The sequence below is a fragment of the Lontra canadensis genome, unplaced genomic scaffold (assembly GCF_010015895.1).
Source record: "Lontra canadensis isolate GAN:19392208 unplaced genomic scaffold, GSC_riverotter_1.0 scaffold40, whole genome shotgun sequence".
Classification (NCBI taxonomy): domain Eukaryota; kingdom Metazoa; phylum Chordata; class Mammalia; order Carnivora; family Mustelidae; genus Lontra; species Lontra canadensis.
Window position 1 is genome coordinate 8,275,641 of NW_022631034.1, and position 25,074 is coordinate 8,300,714.

The 25,074-nt window shown below is 37.7% G+C and overlaps 1 protein-coding gene and 1 non-coding gene across 2 annotated transcripts in view; both read right to left on the minus strand.

Annotated features, from left to right (window-relative positions):
* ERICH3 (glutamate rich 3) overlaps positions 1–25,074 on the minus strand; it is a 93,252-nt gene that overhangs the window by 51,653 nt on the left and 16,525 nt on the right. Inside the window, exons 3-8 of the mRNA XM_032870292.1 lie at positions 18,848–18,941; positions 15,955–16,080; positions 12,273–12,344; positions 10,304–10,432; positions 5,470–5,628; positions 985–1,203 (exon numbers count right to left, since the gene is read on the minus strand). Of these exons, the coding sequence (XP_032726183.1) occupies positions 985–1,203; positions 5,470–5,628; positions 10,304–10,432; positions 12,273–12,344; positions 15,955–16,080; positions 18,848–18,941 (799 nt within the window). The remainder of the gene's footprint in view (positions 1–984; positions 1,204–5,469; positions 5,629–10,303; positions 10,433–12,272; positions 12,345–15,954; positions 16,081–18,847; positions 18,942–25,074) is intronic.
* LOC116875127 lies at positions 16,234–16,295 on the minus strand. Its single transcript, XR_004384147.1, has one exon. It is a non-coding gene; the product is annotated as a U7 small nuclear RNA (small nuclear RNA).

A 25,074-nucleotide genomic window follows, 5' to 3' on the forward strand; every position in this document is an offset into this window, starting at 1 on the left:
GCCACACTGGTCCACACCAAGACCTGACTAGATGCCCTGACCCTGGTGAGCCCCATTTTCCTAGGAAACACTCATGACTTGCCCTCTCTGACTTCTCCAGAAGAGGCTCTTAAAACCGTCAAGGAACCAAATTCAGACTCTGATGAGGAGAGCTGCTGGGGCAGAGATATGGACAAGGAGGAAGTAAGGCAGGTAGGAGTGAGGCAGGTTTACAGGAACCATACCACACTCCCTGATTCTCAGTGAAACTCAGACTTCCTAACAGTTACACCTAATTACTATTACTATTATTTTTATAAATACTATCAATTATATATTTTATAAATATATATAAATTATATGTATATAAATTATATATATTAAATATATAAATTATAAATTACTATTATTTTACACAATAAAAGCTAAGGGATCTTCTGCTTTCATACTAGCCCCTATCTATATAAAGTCTAACTGGCCATAGGACTATTTTCTTTGGCATTTTGAGAAAATGAGTACAACAAGCTACAATATTTTCAAAGAACATTGAAAGAAAGTATTTTCTAAATATTATACAGTAATTTCCCAAAAATCATTAAAAGGAACTTTAATAAGATATTTTATATGGCATATTATGTTTTGGGGTATATTTAAGTTCCTGAATTTTCACAAGTTAAATGTCAAAATGCTTCTCAGAACCTGTGATTGAATGGGCAAACTGAAGGAAATAAATAATTTAGAAATGGGCACAGTGTAAACTAAATTTGACCACAAGTTTAGTAGAATTTTTATTAATAGTGCTAAATTAATTACTGAACTGAGCTACTCAAATATTTGATTTCAGATTCATCCAGGCTTAGAATTACACTTATAAAATTATTATATTTATATAAAGGCATTTTGCATTTGATTTCACTAGATTCATTTGTATGGCACATCTAGAAATTTAATAGCGCAAGGTAATCTATGCTCAATTAATAAAAGAAAACTTGATTACATATTCACCCTGGTAAAGAGAGGATCTAAGCCATTTGGAGCAGTGGTTGGACGGAATCTTCTCCTTCTCCATGATTCAAGTCTATTTTCCCTCGTGATTCTTCCACTGGGGGGAGGAGGTGGAGGAGGAATAGGCATCATGTAATTGTTAATGTTTGGAAGTTGATAGCGATTCACTCCCTGTGAATTGTCCATGGAGTTCTTGAACTTCATCACTGCCTTCTTGCCCTGTAATCACATTTCATGACATAACAACCAGTGAAACAGTAGTAGTGACCAATGCAACCCAAAATTAAAGACAAGACTGTATGATTTACATTGCATGTAAATACAACTGATAATAATAGGCAAACTCAAAACACTTCATTTTTTTAATTGAAAAATGCCATTTTGTAGTATCCACAGCAAGTTAAATTTTCATGACTTCCTAACCTTATTGAAGTATATTTTTATGTCAGATACACAGTGATGACATTGTTATAGTACTTTGGGATTTTTCCTCAATAATCCATTAAATCCATTAAATCTTTAACAATTTAAAATCAAGGAGGTGGAAGAATTGTACTTTGAGGCAGGGTTGGATAGTTCACTTAACAATGGGGTGTTAGTTCTTTTCTTACATTGATTTCACCCATCCAGGGGTTATAATATTCCTTGATAATATAATGGCAAGGAAACAAATGAGGACTCTGACCCAAAGACTCTATTCAGCTTATTTTTTCCTACATATTCAACTTGTAGGAATAAACCCTACCAAGATAACTGTACAATATGTTGATGTAAATGTGTAAAAGGATACACACATACATACACACACACACACACCCCAAATTCAGTTGAACGATCGAAAGGAGAATATTTAACTAAATTTTTTTTTTGTCTTTGTAATAGATTCTCACCAGGCTTCAAAAAAGAATACTATGAATCTATTCATCCTGACATAAAAAGGTCTATGTGATGTGACCACACAATTCTTTTAAATGAATTTGTATGTGGATTTTGATAAAATCAGGGATGACTGGAAGACTTTGAACTAAGGGTTGCCTTTGGGGATTTGGATTATTGGGAGATACCATTTTTCATCTTACATATCTTTGTATTATTTGAAAAAAATGTATCTCTGTATTAATCAAAACTTAAAAAGCACCAAAGGTGTAATCAATCATCATATCACATTTTTCAAATATATTTGAATCTTGGTATTTTCATAAATTGGTCATTTTTGTGCCTCTGAGGTAGCTTTCCAAACTTGAAGTCATCTTTAATCACTTTTACCCATTTTATACCGATTTATTTGGTACGTTTCTTTTCAGCCAATTTATTCTTTGAGATTATTAAATAGAATGAAAAGTTATTTTAAGAAATGGGAATCATTCTTCAAATATTTCTCACTGCTAATAAGTAAAAGCAAGATAAATAAGGGCACATATAGGCTATATTTTGATCGAAAACAACATTTATGTGAACAGAGAGGGATTTAAATAGATATTCAACAATGAATTTAGAATTGTTAAAATAGGTGATATTGCAGGAGCTATTTATGTTCTCATTTTTCTCTTCTTACACTTTCCAATTTTTCTGTGATGGTGTGCATTGATATTGTAACAACAAATATAAATTAAGTGAAAATAATAAGAATAAAATCAATGAATCCAGAACTTTGGGGACTTGGAGATTTTTTTTTAATTATTATTTCTAAGTAGTTATCGGTCAGTTGTATGCCTTATTTGGAAATGGCGTAATAAATTTTTTTAAAAATTACCATGCCATTCCTTACCTTGCTTTTTTAGCCCACAGCGTCTTGGACATCTTTCCATGCTAGTAAAAATAAGTTTACCTCATATTTTTTGTTTAACATACTTTAATAAACTATAATGTTTTTAAACAACATCCTATTAAATTGTTAGGTATCTTCAATTATTCACTATTACAAATACTATAATACTGAGCATTCTTGAATCTATTCTTCTTCACATATCTATATATTCCTAAAATAAATTCCTATATGTAAAAATGCTTGAGCATTTAAAATATTGGTACATATTTGCACACTGCCTTAACAAATAGTTATACTAATTTCTATACTTAGCAATAGTGTATGAGAAACTCTTATTGTAAGGATAATCATTATGAACTAAGTCACGATTTTCACTCAATTGCATCTTAACCCACTCTGTTTTTGACCAGATTGCTTTTGCCTAAATTGAAGACCTTCACTCCTGATACTTAGAAACTTGCTTATGTCTGTTGTCCCTTCCAACAATTCCCACATTCATAACTTCTATGTTTTAAGAAAACAATAAGAATTTGGTAGGTACTCACTACATACTCAGCACTCATAAAGACTACTACTTCTTTAGAAATTTCTTGTCTGATTTACATTAAATCATCTTCATCATCAACACCATGGAAAAATAACATGTCTTCTGACAGCATTGCAGTATAAGCGCCAGTAAGCTAAGGACTTCTGTAGGCCTTGATAATTGATATATCACTAATGCCTAGAGCAGGACCTAGTCCATAGTAAGTGCCCAATAAATATTTACTGAATGAAAAGTGTATGTTTAGCTAGTTTAAATTAACATGGAATTAAACTCAATCTTGTCAGCCTAAGAAAGTCACCATTAAGTGCCTGTCCCTCAATTACTCATACCCAAAACCTGCAAACAGGAAAATAAAAGGCCCTATGCAGATTTAACTAATAAATCCATCCAATGGCTTGGAGCAGAACTGGAAAATCAGCTGAAGAGAAAAAAAAAAAAAAATCTCTCCCTAGCTGGCAGAACTTGAATATTACTTGATTAGTAGTATTTACATATCTAATAGGAAAAAGAATCTATCAAAGTATAGGAGCTTAGAAAAAATAATAAAATCACCTTGACAAATGTGGAATGTACCCATCCAAGCACTATCTAGGGGAGAGAAAATCCCACCCATTGGATTTTAAATATTTCTAGTTCTAATGGCAAAGTTATCCCTGAAAGACACAGGGAGTTAGCCAAAGACCTTTGAGTTTTCTGGTACCTTTGGCAAGCCCATTCCTAAGATGAGATAGGTACATCAACCCATTTTAACCTGATTCCATTCCCCTATATACCCTCATTCTGATTCCATGCTCACTAGGCAACCCTCTCATTGTGATCTGGGTCTCACGGAGGTCTGTCTATAGCAGGATAATGGACTGCTTCTACAGCTTTGATTATTTGATATCTGGTGAATTAAAGGCCCTTGATTATGATTTGGCTGCGGATTTTGCTTTACTATAGGAAGACAGATGAGCTTGTTCTGTGTTACTCTTATTAACTAGAGGCAATGTCTCAGGACATATCTGTCCCTGGACACTTGCTGAAACAGGAAATCTCCAGGCTTTCAATGTGGACCCCAGATCCTAGAGTGTCAGCCTAACTGACTTATACCCCAAAAGCTTCTGCCTAGACTTAAGAACTACTCCTTAAACAAAGCACTACCACTCTTGATTTAATTTTTCCTTCTTTCTAGAAAATACTGTTTAATTAACTAAAATAAGGTTTGTAAAAAGTGCTTCATAACCTGAAAAGCATATTAAATGGATAAAATATTAGTTATTATTTGTAGAGTTATATTATACTTTTATAATGAAACATGATCATTTATTTGTCTGGATTAATTTCTTAGTATCCAGGTTATCTGGCAGTTCTAGATAAAAATATCTTAATTAAAAAAAAAAATCTTAATCTCGTATGTCTTAGGTTTCCTAACAAGAAATGGAACTAAATTCACCCATTTGAACACAGTGACAATTGTTCTCATGACACAGGTTCCTTCTTAAGCTGGCAAGTGTTTCTTCTTCATGTTAGAAATACAAACGATACCCTCCCTCATTACTGAATGTCTTAATTATTCGTCCCTGTTTGAGTAACTTGTATTTTATGTTTACCATGTTTCCCTCTGGTGCTCTCTTAAAATAAGTTAAAGTTACCAGAGACATAACCTTGAAAAGGAAGCAAAGTTAAGCTCCTATGTGTGATTAATTCACCATTTTTTAAAGAAGGACATACTTTTTCTTCTATATCCAACCTTCTCCAGAGTCAAACTTGAAGCAATTTCATACACTGAAGGTAAAGTAAGTCAGCATGCAAATGCAAACCTATTCTTGGAAAGTTTCATTTTCTAGGTTCCATGCATGTAAAATTTAGAATCAGTCAACACTGATATAACACTGTTCTGATATAAGTCATATAAGAAGTTTCTCTTTGTTTTTCATACAACTGTTCAAATTAATGAGAGACAACCTTAAATTATTATAAATCTATTCCTTACTCATTTTCCTTAATAACACAAATTATAGGCTTTCCAGTTAGAGTAAAATATAATTAAACAGAAGTACCTAGTAAATGCTTAATAAGTGCATAATATAAATTTCACTGAGTAATTGAATCTTGCATCTTAAAACTTGTGATAATCTAATATTCCCATGAAGAATAAAAAGATATTTCTTGAAGAAGTAACATTTACCCCAATGGGAAATGGAGCTTCATTTTCCAGCAATGAGGTTTTGGATCTGGATCCCGAAGTTATCTTTGGAACAGTTCCCACCACAGGATTACTGGGAAGAGGCTTTAATCGAATTGGAGGCTGCATATTTCCTGGGGCAGTGTATGGTCGAGGGGCTGTCTAGACAATTAGGGGAAAAAATTCCATTTAAATTAGTATCTTGACATGTTTCCAGAACCAATTAATAACCCAACAAATTGCCTAGAGTAATTAATGGTGCCTTTTTACTCAACAGATTAAACTTTAATTATGTCCTTCCATTATACATAGCCTTATGACCCAAAGTATTTGTTAAAACATATGGCGTGGAAGTCCTCTACATAACTAAATGCCACAATTATGGAGTATTCTAGACAAAGGAAATGTTCTCTGTTAGGTTCCCATATTTAATTTGTTTTGTAAACTTGCTGACAATACCTAATTTATTCAGTGCATTAAATGGTTTTGCTCAATCAAATGCTACCTTGAATAATGTTCCTATTTTTGAGATCTAAAGGAGTATGATTGGAATGGACTCATTTCCGTTTAAATGTTTTCAACATAAACTACTGTAAGTTCTTTACATCTTCAAAATGGTGAAGTAAAAACAGACAATATGATTCAAAAAGAAGAGAGGTGATGCTTAACTATAATGCATTATCACTTTTTTAACTTCTTCCTTGAAATGCCAGGAAAGTAAAAATGAGAACCAGTAACTGGCAATTGGAAAACACTGAAAATGGAGATGTTTTCCAGGCTGGATAGTTTCCATTTGCTCTTCTTCTCTGCCTTCTCTGCCCTGCTCTGCCATCTGGGAGTCATTTCTTCATGGGCTACACCTACTACTCTCTGGATGTTGGTTGGACTTGGCCAGTGAAGGCACTGGCAGGAGATCAGAAGACAAGAGGCAAGTGGTTGAGGTCTTAACTCTCCTGAACCATTCCCACCAAGGCTGTGATGGGCCAGCTGCATCTCTCTACCGATCCAGAACTCCTGTCAGGCCATCCTCTCCTAGCTTATAAGGACTGCCTGCTGGTGCTGGGACCCAGTCCTTCCCTCTCCCTCTCTGGCCTAGGTGCTCTGCTTCCCAGGGTGTTGACCCCAACATATTTAACATCCCCAGTGGGTTTTCCTTAACCCTGCTGACATCTTTGTAAGTAGTTTCTTTATTAAACTCTTCCTAATTACCCTATTTGTGTGAGCCATCTGTTTCCTGCTGAGACCCTGACTGATGCATTTTCCAATCAAGAATGTACTGCAGAGAATACCAAAAGGACCAGTATGGAGCATTAGAAATGCTGTTTGTGGCACTGACAGAACACTGTAAGTTTAGTATAAAGATCAGCAATGTTTCGAAAAGAAAAAAACAAAAAACAAAAAACAAGTCTCTGGGCCCTGTTGTTCTATTACAACAAAAAAGTTGGAAACCTGTTAAGAATAATCCATATATATTTGGGTTAGAAGGATGGTGTATAAATGACTCATGAACAATGCTTAATGCACTGAGTCAAGAGCAGTGAACAACAAATATTCAACTCTGGAAATGCATTGTGTAATCCATAAAAAAATGATGAGAGGGCAGCTCCTACCACCAAAAATTGATCTGAGTGCCATCTTGACAAGCATGTCATATGTCGCCAAATGTTAAGTCAACATTCATTGGATTCCAACTATATGCAGTATGAGAAAATTGAGAAGTAATTTTTAACATCTATTGGCAACATATGACAATTAGTGCCAAATAAACTACACAAATACTGCCAAAGAGACACTAACAACAATAACAGAATATCTAAAACCTAACAGAACTTAGAATTAAATGTTATTTGGAATAAACCAACGAGGCTAGGAAAAATTCAAGTTTTCACAAAAGCATCTTATCCAAATGTATAAGCAAGGGAAGAAAATGGGTGAGCAGAGAAGAAAAATGATAAATTTGAGTATCCAGGTAGGTAGAAAGCCAGTTGTGAGACAGACATGGGAAGGATAGCAGAAATAATATTCCCCAAGATCTGTTTTTCTTTCCTCACTAGTAACAGAATTTTTTATCAGGGAACATGGCTATCATAAATAAAGACTACATTTCCTAGCATCTCTTGCAACTCTGTACAGATAGATGCCTCAGTTTCGGTCAATAAGATGTGAGCAGAAGAGATATAGGAAACCTCCAGATCATGCCTTTACAAGAAGTGTGCCATCACTTTCCCTTTACCCACTTCCCTGTGGCTGAACTATTGACACAACAATCTGCCATCTTGGCTTATGTAAATGAAGGCAACACACTAAGTTTGGCAGATTAATGACAAATTAGGAGTCTGAGCTTTTGATGACTTCATAGAGTAGAGATGAGCACACCAGCTGAGATTCACCTAAGCATGTTAGGGTGGGGAGGGCATCCTTATGTTTAAGTCATTGTTATTTTGGGTCTCTGCATACAAACCTATTTTGTGACCAATACAGAAAGCCAAGTGGATTGACTGGGGCAACATTTGATTTAAAGAAACAAGACAGGAGAGTACATGAGCCAAAAGGCAAAATGTCTTAAAACCCACAAAGATAAATCCAACTAGAGGTTTTTGAACAAGAGAATCAGATCACCCAAAAGAATTCTTTTGAACTCTGTGAAACAAATAATGCCTAAGACTATCTCTTGTCAAGTAATTCAACTGAACACAAGCATGCTGAAAATCTACTATAGGAATTTAAGAAAGCAGTTTACTATAAACTAGAACATGATCTATTGGCTTCTGTGCTCTAAATTTTATTTCCCACATTTGCATACAAATATCATTCAATTAGATGAATATGGCAGTCAAATGTTTAACTGATTACATTTATATCTAAAAACAAATTTGCATCATTCAACTAACAGCTGTGAGCTACAAAGTATTGTAGTTCACATCAGAAGCCACCTTAAATTTGCTATATTTTAAACTGTTTGCAATATATTTTCTTGGAATAAATATGGCACTGTAGCTTAACATTTTCAAAACTGTACCAGAATGTGAATTGAAATTGACTACCTGGTGATTACCCAGCTTAGCTGAGCATTTCTAATTCTTACTAGACGATCTCTGGGGGTGAATTTTCCAAGCTTGTGCAGAATGAGTTGAATGGCTTTCCACAGTTTTAATGGGCATGGTGCAGCTAAAAGCCTATCTGCTACTCTGAAGGTTTAGGTTCAATTAGTGACCAAGTGAAATAACTATTCACTGGATGTTTTCCTTCTTTTTTCAAGAAAGTTAAAAGAAAAATCAACAGCAATATCCCAAGAGGATTATTATCTCCATCTCCAAGGCACTTGCTGGTCAGGAGTCAAATTTAAAGGATATGTATCCAGGCTGAGAGAAAGAAAATGAAGATTTGAATTTCTGTAAAATGGGAACCACAGTTCCAAGATCACAATAGGTATCCCTTACGGTGCAGAAGCACCCTAGGGGGTGACCAAGTGAAGAATCGTGCTTTACCAGACAGAAAGGCTTCTGAAGTGCTGGTGTCAGTGTTTCCTGTAATTTTAAAATTACTTTCTCACTCCTGCCACATTAAGATCTCCTGGATGTATCATAAACTACTTATTGAGGGTGTTCAGCTGGAAAATTGAAAAGAAAGCCTTTCAAGGGTTTTTTCCTCTCTGAAACAGGTGGGAAGATAGAAAACAGCACTTGATTGTTTCTTTTGTTTCAACCAGTTTAAGCTTTTGAGAGCCTAGTGAATTTGCCATCCAAAAAAAAATCATTATTTGTGTACGTCTACATCTACATTTAAATGAAGCTTGGAAATATGGTAACAACAAAGGGAAAATGGTTGCTTTTCATAACTTGAGCTGTTCATCGGGAAATGTCAAAACATATTTACCTTTGAGAAATGTCAAAGCTTAACACTATACGAGATGAGCCTACTTCAACAATCTGTGAAAACTTTGCAATTTCTCCCTAAATATTGTGCAATCCAAAAAAAGTTCATGTTAACAAGGAAATATATTAGGCCACACAAAGCAAGAATAAAGATGTGATCAAGCAATTCATTTACAACTTAAACCATCAACCTCCAGCAAATATTCTGCAAATCTTTTTCTGTACCTATATATTGTTTCAAGCTACCTCACCTTCCTTCAAATTAATCCCATCTCTATATTATAAATGAATCAAACTGGGATGAAACGTTGGTTTGGGCAATTTCTTTAAATAGAATCTCCGCACATTTAACTATGTTTACGTTAGAGTATTTCCCCATGCTTTTGATAAAAGAAACACAAATATAAGTATCTGGCCCAACAGGCTATACGGTATGATTGAGTTTGTGTGCATAAAATAAGTTTGTCAGGTAAGGTGAGAGTGGAGGGAACAGCAAGGACAAAGTCCAGAGGTCAGAAAACACAGGACATATGTGGAATGACTAGTGGTTCAATCTTGCTGCATTGTAGAGTGCTAAAGGGTAATCATGAGGGGAAATATTGGGTTGACTAAATTGAGGTCGTATGGCTTAGGGTCTTAAATGTCAGGTGAAAAAGTCTGGGTTTTTCTAAAAAATGTCACAGAGCCAGTGAAGGCATGTGGGTATGTAAGTAACAAGTAATCTGCACTTTAAAGAAACTACTCTAGCACTAACAAGCAAAATGGATTTGACAAGGGTGATACTGATTAAAAGTGAGGCATTCAATAAAGACAGTTGAACAGATAGAAGACCACATTGGCATTCAGTAGGATTCACAGAATTATACAGAAAAGCACTCAGAGAGAATTCCTTCTGAGAGTAATTAGAAATTATATATTATTTAGTTAAAATGGTACATGATAGAGTATTTAATATGACTCACCAGTGTTCCTGGACTGGAATGTCCTTCATCAACCAGGACACCATGGCCACGGTTAGTTTTCGGGCCAGCTGGGGGGTGGGGAGACAGGACTGGCATGTTATTTTCTATAGACCATCTTGTGGCTTCTCCCTAGAATAAGAAAGTGATTGAACAAATTGATGCATAATTAGCAATGAAGGTTAGGTTATTGCCTGACGGTTAAGAGATACTGTATTACTAAAGAAGTCCTTTCTCATTACTTTCAAAAGTGTTCCTCCTGAGGTGTATCATGACAGAAAAAGTTTCCATAGCTGTAGTGGTACATTGGGTGTGATAATGAGAGGCAGGAATTTCAGTCTGCTATATTGGAAGAAACAGCTATACCCAAAGAAACAGCTATGGATACAGTGGATTTTAGCAACAATATTTAGGAATCCACTTTAAACAGATCACTACAAGAAGCACGGTGTTCCTCATAGCTTTGGTCAGTAAAGACTACCAGAAACTATTACTTTTCTACCTTAAAAAAATAATGAAATCATGCCCCAAGCAAAAGGGTTGCATATTATATGAGGAACTTAAACCACAGGTCTTTCACCAAATGCAGCTACAAAGTGAAAATTGTTATGAATAAAAATCATATAGGGAGGAACTGGAGTGTCTCTCAGGAATTTCTGCCAGGGTTGTAACATGTTCACATGCTTAGTTAGCGCATCCACCAACCGGGGTGAAAGTGAATCCCACACAGCTTCCAGCAGCGTTTGTCACTATTTCCAGAGACCATTTTTCTCCATCAACATTCCAGCAGTAAGTTAGAGAATTTATAGCTCAGCCTTTTACATAGGATAATATTGGCAAAGTTGAATTAACCACAAATCTCTACACACCAACTTTTCTGATCTTTTTTTTTTTTTTAAGATTTTTATTTGTTTATTTGACAGAGATCACAAGTAGGCAGAGAGGCAGGCAGAGAGAGAGGGGAAGCAGGCTCACTGTCGAGCAGAGAGCCCGATGTGGGACTCAATCCCAGGACCCTGAGATCATGACCTGAGCTGAGAGCAGAGACTTAACCCACTGAGCCACCCAGGCATCCCCACCTTTTCTGATCTTGAAAAAATGACCTATCTGCTGTTATTTAACAATACTTTTGTAACAAGATTTTCTTTTAATCATGATGGAATAGGCAGATTTGCGTCTATTAGGCAAGAGGGAAAAATTATCACCTTATATGTGGCAACGTATTCTCCAGAAGGTTTACAAATATTCCTTAGTTTGTGAAATGTATCTTGGGCCCCACATTTGTGACACAACACAGAAAATGAAGAATTACCTGACCATTCAAATGGCTCAGGAAATTGAATAAAACTGCCAACCTCAAATGAAATCTTTCAGACATGCTTAATTGAACCTCTCAACCCCTGATTCAAATGTATATGCTTCATAAGTTGACTGCAAAGAAGGGATATCAAATATAAAAATAAAAATAAAAATAAATAAGGAAATTTTTAAATGCCTGTACAGAACGTCTAAATCTTAGGCTTTTGTTTGTCAAGGTAGATCTTTCCTACTGTATTCAAGGGTCACCTGTGCATGAAAATGTGCCACTGTATAATTCTGAGAATGCCATTTTCCTTCACATTGGCAACATCACCATCTATTTTCAGTTTTTTCAGACACAAAACAAAAATCCTTGGGTCTCTGTCACATATCAATCAAGAAAAGACAAAAACAAAATTTCAAACTTGAAAAGGGTGTTTCCGTGATTGCTTTGAAAGCTTTGTACTTTACAAAGTTGCAGAAGAAGCCCCTATTTTGCCATGAGCTTTTCCCCTCTTTTGGGGGCCAAGATAGAGTCTTGGTGAAACTATCACCTGACTTCAGCCAAGAGTACTCAAAAGTAAAGTGCCTCAAAAAGCATCAATAATGGTGCCACTGACTTTTAAAATCATAAAATAATATTATGAAGTAAAAGAATTATGTTGCTCCTTACCTTAAATCTCTGAATTCGCTCCTTCCTAGCTAAGGTCTCCAGTTTCCTTTTTATTTCAAGCTGATGATAACGCTAAGCACAAGGGAAAGAAGAGAGGAGAGAATCATGTCAATCACAGCAAAATTGTTTTTTTTTTTTTTAGAGGAAAATAATCTCACCAGCTGACTGTATTCCCCACTTACTTCCTCCCCCACCTTGTCACTGAGATGGAGAAGAATCACCTGTGTAAGTGTGCAAGTGGGAATATAAATTGGTACAACTCTTTGGAAAGCCGATTCCTAATATAAAGCAGTGAAAAGTGTCCCTACCCTTTAACCGACATATTTCACTTCCAAACCTAGGAGGAAATCGGAATTAAAAGAAAACATATCTGTGTTATACACAAAGATGCTACCGGAAGGGAATTTTTTCTTCAAAGTAAAAATTCAGATGCAGTATAAATCTTAAAGAGGATGGTTAACGCTGGTGCACATCCATATAACGGGATAGAACATAATCATTAAAATAAGATTCATAAAGATTTTGTAAAGAAAAAATGGAAAATACATGTCATGAGGGAAAAATGTAAAATATGGAATTGCACAGAAATACAATTTAATTGATCAAGTTCAAACTGTGTGGCTGCCCCGGTGCCAGGAAGGGGCATCCTGTGGGCGTCATCTCTTCTTGAACAGCGCTAATTGCTAAGCGGTCTCATTGCATGAGTGCAGAAACGGAGGCAGAGGACCAGGAGCTTGCTCCCAGGTCACACATCTGGTCAGTGGTGAAACTGTCATCTGGGGCTCAGTCTGCTGGACGCTAACTTCCTGTTTCTTTGCTCTTATTTATTCACTTTTCATAAGACTCTGGCCCCACGTTTTTAGCATGTTTTTATTAATGCATAACTGTGAACAGAGACTAAAAGGAAATGTATGTCAACAGCAGTTCTCTCTGAGAGGAAGGATTCTCTGAAGTTATTTTCCTTTGTGTCCATTCTTGAGTTTTCCTAACTTTCTGCAATATGTTCATTATATAATTTAAAAATAAACCTCATGTAAAAGTAAGCTGCTTACAATACTATTTGAAACCATTCAGACACATTTGAGGGCATTTGAAAAGTGTTTTTTCTGTGTCCTTGATCCCCTCGTGCAGTGCAGCCCGTGGGACCATGCAGGCTCGATCTTTCCCTAGCGAGTATCATCAGCCCTCTTCGGATACTTCCCTTTCCTCTCTCCCTCACCCTTCTTCTCTCACCCTCTGATCACCACACCTCATTACACTCACTACCAGCCATTTTCCGTTGTCCATTTATTCCCAAATCTGCAGTCCTCTCTCTCAACCTCACCCGTCTTCACCAAGGCCACCAACGTCTTTGTTTCTCGGTCACACCAAATTCCTTCTTTTCCCCAGCACTTCTGGGTTTCACCCTTCCGGCAGCTTGTGAGAGCCTGCCGGCTCTCTGTGGGGTCTGGTTTTCCACCAGGCCAAAGCTCCCTCCTAGCCCTGCTGCAGTCCCTGAGCTCCCAGCCTCCCCTCCACCCGCGCGGCAGTCCCTGAGCTCCATCGAGCGCGCGCGCCACCTGCCGCGCTAGCGCCCCCCAGCGGTGCTCTGGCTCCTTCTCCCCAGCACTCCCCGTTCAGTCAGTGTCCATCTTTCTTCCGGTTCACATCTCCTCTCATCTGGGAGAGCTGCCTCTCCGCAGCGTCTCCACGACTGCTGTTAGCCCTCACCCTTCGGCAACAGCTTCCTAATTGACCTCCCACCTCCAATCTTTTCCAGCTCATTAATCCATCTCCCACATTTTTAGCAACATCATCTTTCTAACACGGCTCTGCTCATTTACGTCATGCCCCTGCTGAACAAACATCTCATCGCCTCATCACCTACACTCCAAACCTCGCTGGGGACTCAAGGCCCTCCAGAAACCAGCCCTGGCCTACTGAAGAGTGTCACTTCCTGCTGCTCTTTCAACCAGCCCACTGTGTGGTCTGGCCTCAGTGAGCTTTCTTGCCCAGCCACGGTGTCCTCTCTTCTCTTACCTCAGGCCTGCGGTCCTCAGTCTCTCCAATGCCTTTCTCAGGCTTTCCTGTGGTGCCTCATTTAGCCTTCCAGGTCCAGTTCAAATAGCAGGACCTCTGTTCAGCCTCCTCTGACTCTCACAGAGGCAAGTCATCATCCCCATCTTCCTGGAGCCCGGTTGGTTTTTCCTCTCTCCTAGCATGTGATCACTTTTCACAATAGTTTTTTATTTTGTTTTTTGCTTTTTTTTGGCTTTGGATTTTTTTTGTTTTTACATCTCACGGCTACATCACATAACTTCATACTGGCACATGGTAAGCCTACAGTTAATGGCTGACGTTTCTTGTATGCATGAATACATGAATATTAATATATAACAGCATTAGTAAACAGCATCGTCATAAACTAAATGTGAGACACATGTGACAATTTAGAGACACATATTCCATTTGTTAATTATATTAATATATTATATATCACAATTATATATTACATTTTATAAAATTATATATTACATATTAACACTTTTCTAAAGTATCTATTCCAAACTTTAAGAATGTATGAAGACTCTGATATAATAACATATTTAACAGTTATGATGTGTCAATTACATGAAAATTTGGAAAACTAAACTTCAAAGATCAAAGCTAATACCGAACTTGGTATCTATTGGTTAAATTTGAAACTAGGTATAGATTAATTTACTGTACTATTCTTTTAACACTAGTTGCAGAATTCCAACTAATACTCTTATAAGCAAGTGAATTTGGGGACCATAAACAATGATCCCACATAATTCATGCACATGATATAAAACATAAAATGAATTCCTAAATTAACAGATCATATCTTATCTGAATGCAACACTTGCTCAATATAATGGTAGCATAATAATAAATATTTTAAGTGGCACTACACTTAGTATTGGTTTACTGGTGATTCTACAGTTGTTCATAAATGTTTACTGCACTCACAGGTCAAGGCTTTCACCAGTCAAGTTTTCTGATTTACTGCTGCATGGCCAAGCCAAGAAGTGGCGTGCTTTTTCATGGAGATTAAAATGGTGTTGATGCTTGAAACTATAAGTTCCATGGAGCAAGGCTAAAATAATTTATCAAGTTAGTTAGATATCCTACTAAAAATGCCATGTCAGACTTGAAAAAAAAAAGTTGTTGATGCTTAGTTTATGAATCTACGCTGACCAATGTGGCCTAAAGTAGGAGGGACAGCAGATGTTTCAATGCTTCTTCCCTGAAATTTAGCATACGGCTCAGCTTCAGAGCCTTAAAAGAATAACAAATCTGAAATAATTCATGGCAGTGGAATTACTGATATTTAAACAGATGTCACTTTTTTTTTTTTTTTTTAGCAAATGGAAATTGAGGTACAGATGGTGAGGGCCGGTATGTTTTTGAGTAGCCATTATGGATTAAAAATCTACATTTGTTAAATTAAATATCACAAAATATATACTGATGTCCATATTTTTCCCTAACTGAAACGGAGAAAAACTTAGTCTCTTGGCACCTTGCTACCTAGAGAGTAGAAGAGCATTTCTCAGGGAACCTTGTTCCATTCCTTTTCCATGAAATACAGGAGGAATTCCTCTGCTTCTGGGTACAGGAGTGTTATTAATTGTCATATTAGAAAGTATCTATTATAAAGAAAATGTAATTACTTTACCTCCATATCAAGAACTTTATGGAAAATAGCCTGAGCTAGGCACTCCCGGATATATTTTTGGTGATCCTTCTTCATGATATTTAGTTTGTATTCTTTTTCAGAAAGTATCCTTCCACTTCTTGTAATCTGACATGAATAAATAAAACAGACATGGAAATACAAAGCAGAAAATGTACTGTTCGTTACCAAAAAGGGAGCGAGAGAGCGACAGAGAGAGTGGCAGTGTCTTCTTTTTTTTTTTTTTTTTTTTTAAAGATTTTTTTTTTTTTTTTTTTTTTTATGGGCCTTCCGGTAAAGACCGGAAAACCTGCTAGACAAATTCTAAAAGAGCTGTAACACTTTTTTTTTAAAGATTTTATTTATTGATTTGACAGAGAGAGATCACAAGTAGACAGAGAGGCAGGCAGAGAGAGAGAGAGAGAGGGAAGCAGGCTCCCTGCTGAGCAGAGAGCCCAACGCGGGACTCGATCCCAGGACCCTGAGATCACGACCCGAGCCGAAGGCAGCGGCTTAACCCACTGAGCCACCCAGGCGCCCGGCAGTGTCTTCTAAGCATAAGAGAGTACCACTATAGTTGATAAATGTTCACTTTTAATGAATATTTCATAAAGAAAAAAATCAGTCTCATATACCCATCATTGAGAAAACACACACAGGTGGTGCACTTGACGTTTAAAACAAGGTTTTCATTAGAGTTACAATGTCTTCTTGATGGAACCCAGGTGTTCCTTTCATTTCTTTCTTTCTTTTTTTTTTTTTTAACACATTTAGGAAGAGGAGGTGTGGTGCCACCTTGAAACAATGAATAGGAGCAGTGATCACAGGACTGATGATCTTACAGGAAATGACTCTGAAGGGCAAAACATGTAAGCTACAGAGGTGCTCATCAGTTTGTTTTAAAAATAATTGGTTTCATTATTTTCACACTGCTTTTTCTCCTTCCACTCTCCAACCCAGAATGTAATTTAATTTGTCATGATTCAGATTTTTTTCAGATTATGCAGGGCTGCAGATATAAAATATTCCAGACTGATTTCAACTGGCATCATTGAAAATGCCAGAAGCCGTAGTTTCTGCTTTTTATTTACTTGTTTTTCTTTTCTCTTACTCCTTCCTAAGGGCCTATTTGGTATTATGTTTCTGTATCTTCTGTAAACAGAAGGTGCTATCCTTTCTGGATTGTTCATCTTCTCCCTTTCCACTTAATTATGCTCTGCTCCTTCAGGTCTAATCCAAGGCACATACTTCTTAATTTTGATAACTAGCTTTATAACACTGTTGGTTCAATGTATTGGAGCTCAGGGACCAAGGAGAGCTGTGTTACAAGTGACTGGATCCTGATGATCTTTTTTTATATAGCTTTTTTTCCCCCCAATGGAAGAAAGGGGTATGGTTCTAAAAAGTGTTTCCAATCACAAATAACTCAGATAGTCTTTGAAATGTGTTGTCTGTCCCTGGGATATCATGCTATTTGTTTCCAACAGAGAAAAAATGTTGAGAACATGTTGTACTGTGGCCCCCCATTTAACAGGTGTCCTCGTCCTCTCCTCTCTGAGAGATCTGATTTCCCCAACTAGATTGGAAGGCGTTACAAGGGCAGAAGTTCTTAAACTTAAGCCTGCATCAGAATCAGAAAACAAGTTGAAAAACAGATTGGTGGGCCTCAGCCCACAGCTTCTGACTCAATAGGTCTGGGGTGGGGCTCTAAAATTTGCATTTTCTAACAGGTTCCCAAATGATGCTGAACACTGCTGAGTCAGGAACTGTATCCGAACCACCGTACTAGAGAAATCTTCCTTATGTGAGTTGTCATGTGCATAACCAATGTTCAAAAAATGCTCGTTAACGTGTTGATGAGTACATACCAAGTCCTTCCCATTTATACATAAAGCTCGCAGATTGTTATCCAAAGAAGTAATGTTAATAGTGACCACAATAGTTGCTTATGACACATCTCTTATTGCCACAGCAATCCTGAGGGCTGGGTAGCATTGTCTTCATTTAACAACTGAGGAAGCTGGAGTGAAGAAAGCGAGCTGCCTGAATTGTTCCAGAGTCTCTGACTTGTAAATGGCAGAGCCAGGTTTCAGCCAGGTCTGTCAGATAACAAAGCCCCGGGAGACAAAAAGCAAGCTCTCTGGAGACCTACCCAGCCAGAGTGCCAAGCACATAACAACAATTAGAAACACAATGCATATCCTTTCAACACCATGGCAACAAGGGTTAAGGAAATTCACTGTGTTTTAAGAAGGTAAACAGCTAAAATCCTTACTCACACTTTCTACAACCACACCCACTTCTTTCAATGGACAATTATAGTATTTTTTAAAGGTTTTCACATTAAGAACATTTAGAGAAATGGAAATCTTGTGGAAATGATAGTTTTGGAGCTAAGGAAGGACACCAAAGTTACCAATAAACCATCCAGGAAAGGAAACAGGTTTTTAAAATTCAAGGGGAAATTTTGAACTGTTCATGTCTTCCACACGATATTCTGTGATTATTAAAAATAACATTTTCTTTTCCTGAAGACAGTAAAGTATTCTCTATGCTTAATCCCTAATAGTTCCTGGCTCATACGATGTGTTCAATAAATATGTGTTGAATAAATGAATGAATAAACAAACAAGTAAAATATGCTATTGGAAGCTCCTAGGGTTTTTCCTCAATAATTTATAAGTAGCCTTAGCGGTCATTGTGACCGCTCTTCCTATCTTTTGAAACACAGCTTCAAAAAGATAAATCAGAGCTCTGGAAAGAAGTAATTTTTCTAAAATGAAGGAGTGAGGGGAATGTTGTCCCTAATTAGCTCAAAGAAGAAACCAGAAAAGGGAGAGAGAACTACTGGATTTAATGAAACAAGAGGGCAGGTAGGAAGTAAGCCAAATCTTACCAGGCCTGATCTTAAGAGATGCCGCCTTATCCTTGTGTTGTTGAAATATCCAGTCAGGTGTTTATCGGTAAGACTATTATATGCTGCCAGCAATCTGGAAGAGAAAAATGAAACCATTACGGTTTTTGAAGTGTTGCCTGATAGCCAAGCGATTCTTGACTTTCTCATCCCCAAACTGTGCATAATCATTCACTCCTCCAGACAGCTAGTCATTCATGTATGTGTTCAATAAACAGGTATTGAGGACTTACAGTTTTCCAGGTTTTATGATAAGAACTGAGAGACAGTCCTGACATTGTTTATTTTACAGACAAGTATGGAAATCAGACATGAACAATTATATTGGGTGTGAAAAATCCAACAATAGAAATATGCAAAACTCATGGGGACACAGAAAAGGAGACTACCAACTCCAGTTGTCAGGAAAGTCTTCTCAGAGGAAGCCTGATGGGAAATCTAGAGTTCTTCCAAGGACTCTTCAGCCCCTACCCTAAATTCCAGCAGCAAACTTAAATGTACTTCCTCAACATATTCTTCCATATCTTCAGGACACAATGCCGACATTACTGCCAAGGCTTCTCTCTCTCTGACCTGTTAGCTAGTGGATAGGATCAGAGATTCACAATCATGCCTTCTCCCAGCAAATATTCCCCAGTGCAAACTGGATGTTCTGTGTTACCTTCCACCCCTCCCTCCCTAAAACCTTGAGGTATACTACATATCACATAAGATTGGAAGGGCAGGATCTTGTGTTATTCTTAGTATCCCTTTGGAAGTATATATTGTGTACCCAAATAATGATGTGTTCAATAGGGGAAAACACAATTTTGTTTGGGTCTCGTTCCTACTGGTATAAACTTCTAAGTTTAAGTTCAGCAGCCTGGAAGTCTTAACTTCCATATCTATATCTACAGCTATGTCTATATATCTCACACAATTTCAAGAATTCCACATCCAGAACTCCCTCCCCTCCCCCCCAAAATTCATAGATTACTTTTGATTTTTAGGATCTTTTATTTTAAGAGCTAAAGGAAAACAAATTTGTTCCTTGATTACATCTTATATCTTGGAAGGTGGTCACTCTGAGTCTACAATCAAAGTTTGATGTTATTTTTTTTAAAGACTTTATTTATTTATTGACAGAGAGAGAGAGAGAGGGAACACAAGCACAGAGAGTGAGAGAGGGAGAAGCAGGCTTCCCACTAAGCAGAGCCTGATGCGGGGCTCGCTCCCAGGACACTGGGCGTGTGACCTGAGCCAAAGGCTGACACTTAACCAACTGAGCCATCCAGGCTCCCCTAAAGTTATTTTTTCTAAGTTTTAACTTACCCTCCACTGATTATCATTACCTTACAAAAGCAAACGTACCTACATTTACATGTGTGTATCCAGGTAGGCACGTGTGTTCATCCATATACATAAATGTGAGTGTAGGTACATACATGTATATATAGAGAGAGAGATGAAGACAGAGAGAGACAGGTAGAGAGAAAGAGGCAAAGAGGGAGAATTCACAAGCCTAGACATATCCCTAAAATAAGGCTGTCTTTAAAAAAATGTATACCCTATTACCTGCAGCAAAGATTCACAATCTGTACATGTGGCGAGCACTTAATCCTTAACTTATTTGGAGGCCACAGCAGGGACGCATATGATACAGTCAAGTAAATGTCATTAGTGACAATTTTATTTAGCTGCCTTAATTACATAGAAATGGTATTGGTGACCTTTTCCTGCCTCTTTTCTCCTTAACGCCCATCTTAGGAAAGTTATATGCTGTCAAATGGTAAGGAAAGTTTAATTTTGTCCACAAAAGACACTGAAAGCAGTTACAAAGCCCAGAAGCCAAGATGCCACATGAGAAGCCATTATTTCACGGGGTTTATGTAAAAAGACAACCTGAGGGCTTCTGTAATGCACATACGAAACCAGCCCCAGATAATGCTTTGAAACCATCTTTTAAATGAACTGTCTTGGTGTCCTATAGTTCATCAAAGGTTTCCTGTCTCCAAAAGGTCAACACTGTATCCCTTACCCTTTCTGAATCTCAGAATATCTTTTCAGCAACTCTTATCAGAAAGGTGAGCAGGTGTCTCTCGGTCCTAACAATCATGATTCCACAGTTCACAGATTCTTAAGATAAATTATTAGACAGATATCATATATAGTCTTTTGTCTGTTTTTCAGGCTCTAGTTTAAAAAAAAATCAATAGTTTTGGAATAGCTGTGAGTGCTAAAACCCTGATTAAATGAAATAGGGTCAAAAAGTTAGGATAACATGAACTTTAACTTCCCTACTGGCTGAAAAGAATCCCCCTTTTTCAATTCAGAATTTGTAACTTTTTCAATATTTAGGTCCTAAGAATAATGCTTAGCCAGCTTTGGCGACATCTCATCCTAATTCTGCCCCCTCAGGCTCATACTAAATGAGTATGTGTCCATGACATTCCTCCAGTCTTACCGAAAGGTCCAGTGGAGTTGAAACCTTTGAACACATCAGCTTTCTCACCTTTAAAGATTGAAAGTCCCTGGTTGGGATGCTATTTGTAAAACAACTCTTTCCATGACTATCATATATCTGGCCTTGGCAGAAAATTTGAAAAATAACTAGCTGGGTCCATCTGGGGTCACTGATTTCTTTTTCAGCAGTGCCTAATTTTTTTTTTAAACTGAAACTTTAGAATAACAAACTGTTTGATAACAAGAAATTGTACTAAAGTGAATTATATACAGAGTTAGAAAAACAGTTGTTAAGGACTGAATGTTTGCTTCCTTCTAAAATTCGTATGTTAAAATCCTAAACCCCCGTGTGATGGTATTAGGAGGTGGTGGGCTTCCAAAGTAATAGGATCAGAGCGTGGAGCCCTCATGAATGAGATTGGTGCCCTTATAAAAAAGACCCCAGAGAGCGCCCTTGACACTTTCACCATATGAGGAGACAGCAAGAAAACAACCGGGTTTGAACCAGGAAGCAGCTCTCACAAGACACTGAATCTGCGGGCACATAGATCTTGGACGTCCCAGCCTCTAGAACTGTGAGAAATAAGTTTCTGTTGTTTAAGCCACCCAGTCTGTGGTAGTCTGTCCCAGGAGACTGATGGGACTACATTAGCAGTCAAAGCAAACATTTCTTTTGTATCCATGCAAATGTCACCCTTGTTCAGACCATGAAGCCTCCACAGGGAGATGGTAGTAATCCTGTGTCTCAGCCACAACCATGGTCTGTCTAATCCTCTCGGCTCTGCTTCTCTTCCTGTGTGCTTGGTATGGGTTTGTGGCTTCCCTTTGCACTTGCTCAATTATAAGAGCTTTACTGACCCGGCCACAAAGTTCGATTAGTAGAGCTTTTCTGATGTTTCTGCCTTTGTCCTCTCCAGTCACTGATACTGTTCCCCCAACACACACACCCTTTTCTTTTCTCTCTTGCCCTCAGCAGAGCCCTGGGCCAGATGAGGTCACCTCACCCGAGGTGATTGTGTTGCACCTGCAGCACTCCACTTCCTTTGTAAGTCACTCTCTGCATCTCTGGTCAAAGCTGGACTTCTGGTCGTGCTACCCTGTCCCATGATCCTCCCTGCTGTGGTCCATAAGATCAACAACTGCGCTGATCACAGCAATTACCAGGCCACTGTGACTATATCATTCAAAGGCCATGCTGTTCACGCCAAGTCCCACAGCTAAATACCAAGACAGGCCTAACTCATTGGCTTCTTCATCTGATGGACAAGCCTACTTACCCATCCTCTCATCACCTGGTGTAGAGCAACCCACTATCTGGCTCAGTGCACCAGGGAAGATGGTCCCCCAGGAAACAGAGCAACCCTGTCTCTATGACGGGTCCTGTTTCCTCCACTCTGATAAACACCCCACATTCCTGCGGTGTAGGGATTAGAGGAGCAGGCTGCTGAGTCACTGGGAGTGCTGCCTTCCCAGCTGCAGTCCTTCAACACTTAACCCTGAAACCCCTGCCTCCCACTGTGTAGAATATATAAGTGGAGCTCTGAAGTAATAAAGTCAGTGGTTCCTATCAATCCCTCCATCTGCCCCCAAAGAGAATCTATCCCATAAAAACCCCATCTGAAAAGACAAGCACTATAATATTATTAATCACAAGCATTTATTGAACACTGACTATTTTCAGGGCATTCCACAAGATACCAGTGATTCAGAGATGGCACAGACACTGTACCCACAGCGTTCCCAATCTAGTATACAAGGGGGAAGTATATGTATACATACAGTGTGTGTGTGTGTGTGTGTGTGTGTATGTGTGTGAGAGCACGTGGGCATACTTTATTTCCTCCTGTGTCGTAGGTCAATTCATTCACAAATGGACAATGCATATTTAAGTGTCTCCATGTCAGATTCTGTGCCCTAAATTGGGCAAGAAGTATAATATTCCCATCCCATTAGCAGATTACAAAGCCCTTCCACATACACAGTCTCACGTGATTTCTTTTAGGCCCGTTGGAATGAAAGCTAGTACAGCTCTCCCATCTTCCTGAAATGGAAAATCTCTAAAACAAGATTATCATTTAATGTGAGCCAGTCATAGAAAAGCCTGACTAAAGTAACACTTCTTCACATACCACAGTGATAGAAGAATTTCTTCTGGCCTCAGTGATCTGGAACCTAAGCCCTCTCCCAGCACTGCCTCTCCCCACAGACGTAGTGGTCAAGACAGACGTAGTGGTCAAGACTCCAGCTCCAGTTCAATCCTGGCTTCACCATTACTGGCTCCGTAGCTGGGAGCAAGTGACTTACTATACCTTGGTTGTTCTACCTTCCACAAGACACTAGAACATGAACAAGATTGCGGCCAAGTTCTTCGCCACTTTATAACTAGGATCGCTTTTCCTCCAGTTTCCAATAGCATGTTTCTCATTTCCAACTCAGACCTCATTGGAATGGCCTTTACCATCCATATTTCTACTAACATTCTGTACACAATTATCTATGTGTTCTCTAAGATGAAGGAAGCTTTTTCTCCAGCTCCCTTTTATTTTTTGAGCTCTCACCAGAATTACAGGAAAATTCCTTCACAAGAAAATACTTGCAAACCATATGTCTGATACAGAGTTAATATCCAAAATATATAAGGACCTCATACAACTCAAAAGTAAGCATAATAACTATAACAATAATCCAGTTAAAAATGAGGAGAAGACCTGAAAAGACATTTTTTCCAAAAAAAAAAAAAAAGAAGGAAAATACAAATGGCCAACAAGTATGTGAAGTGATATTCAGTTTATCATCAAGGAAATGGATATCAAAACCACAATGAGATAATCACTTCACATCTGTTAAGATGGCTATTCTCCAAAAGATAAGAGATTTTAAGTGTTGGTGAGAAGGGAGAGATGAGGGACCCTTTCTTTGCACATTATTGGTGGGAGTGTAAATTGGTACACTATGGAAAATTGTATAGAGGTTTCTCAAAAAATTAAAAATAGAATTCCCATAAGATCCAGCAATCCCATTTCTGGAAATACTTCCAAAAGAAATGAAATCATGATCTTGAAAAGATATCTGCACCCCCAAGTTCACTGCAGCATTATTCATAATAGCCAACTCATGGAAACAATCTAAGTGTCCATCGATGTATAAAAGGATAAGGAAAATATAATGAATACACACACACACACACACACACACACACACACACTGGACTATTATTCCACATTAAAGAAAGGAAATCCTGCCATTTGCAATAACATGGATATATTTTAGGACATTATACTAAATTAGGTAAGTCAGAGAAAGAAAAATACTGTGCAATCTCACTTGTATGTGGATATTTTTTAAATGAACTAACAGAAATACTGAATGATGGTTGCCAGGGATTGCACGTGAGAGGAATGAAGAGATATTGGTGAGAGGGTACAAATTTCCAGTTACAAGATGCATAAGTTCTGGGGATCTAATGTACACCATGGTGAATACAGTTAACGATGTTGTATCACATACTTGGAAGTTGCTTAGAAATTATATATTTTAAAAAGTAATTATGCAAGATGATGAATGTGTTAAAGAAACTTACTGTGGTAAACATTTTGCAATATCAACATCTATCAAATCATCACATTGTACACCTTAGACTTACACAATATTATATGTCAATTATGGCTCAATAAAGCTGGAAAAAACCTTTTGCTCCTCAAAACTTTTCCAGTCACTACTCCATTACCAATTCCAAACCTGCTTCCACATTTTTAGGTATTTGTTAT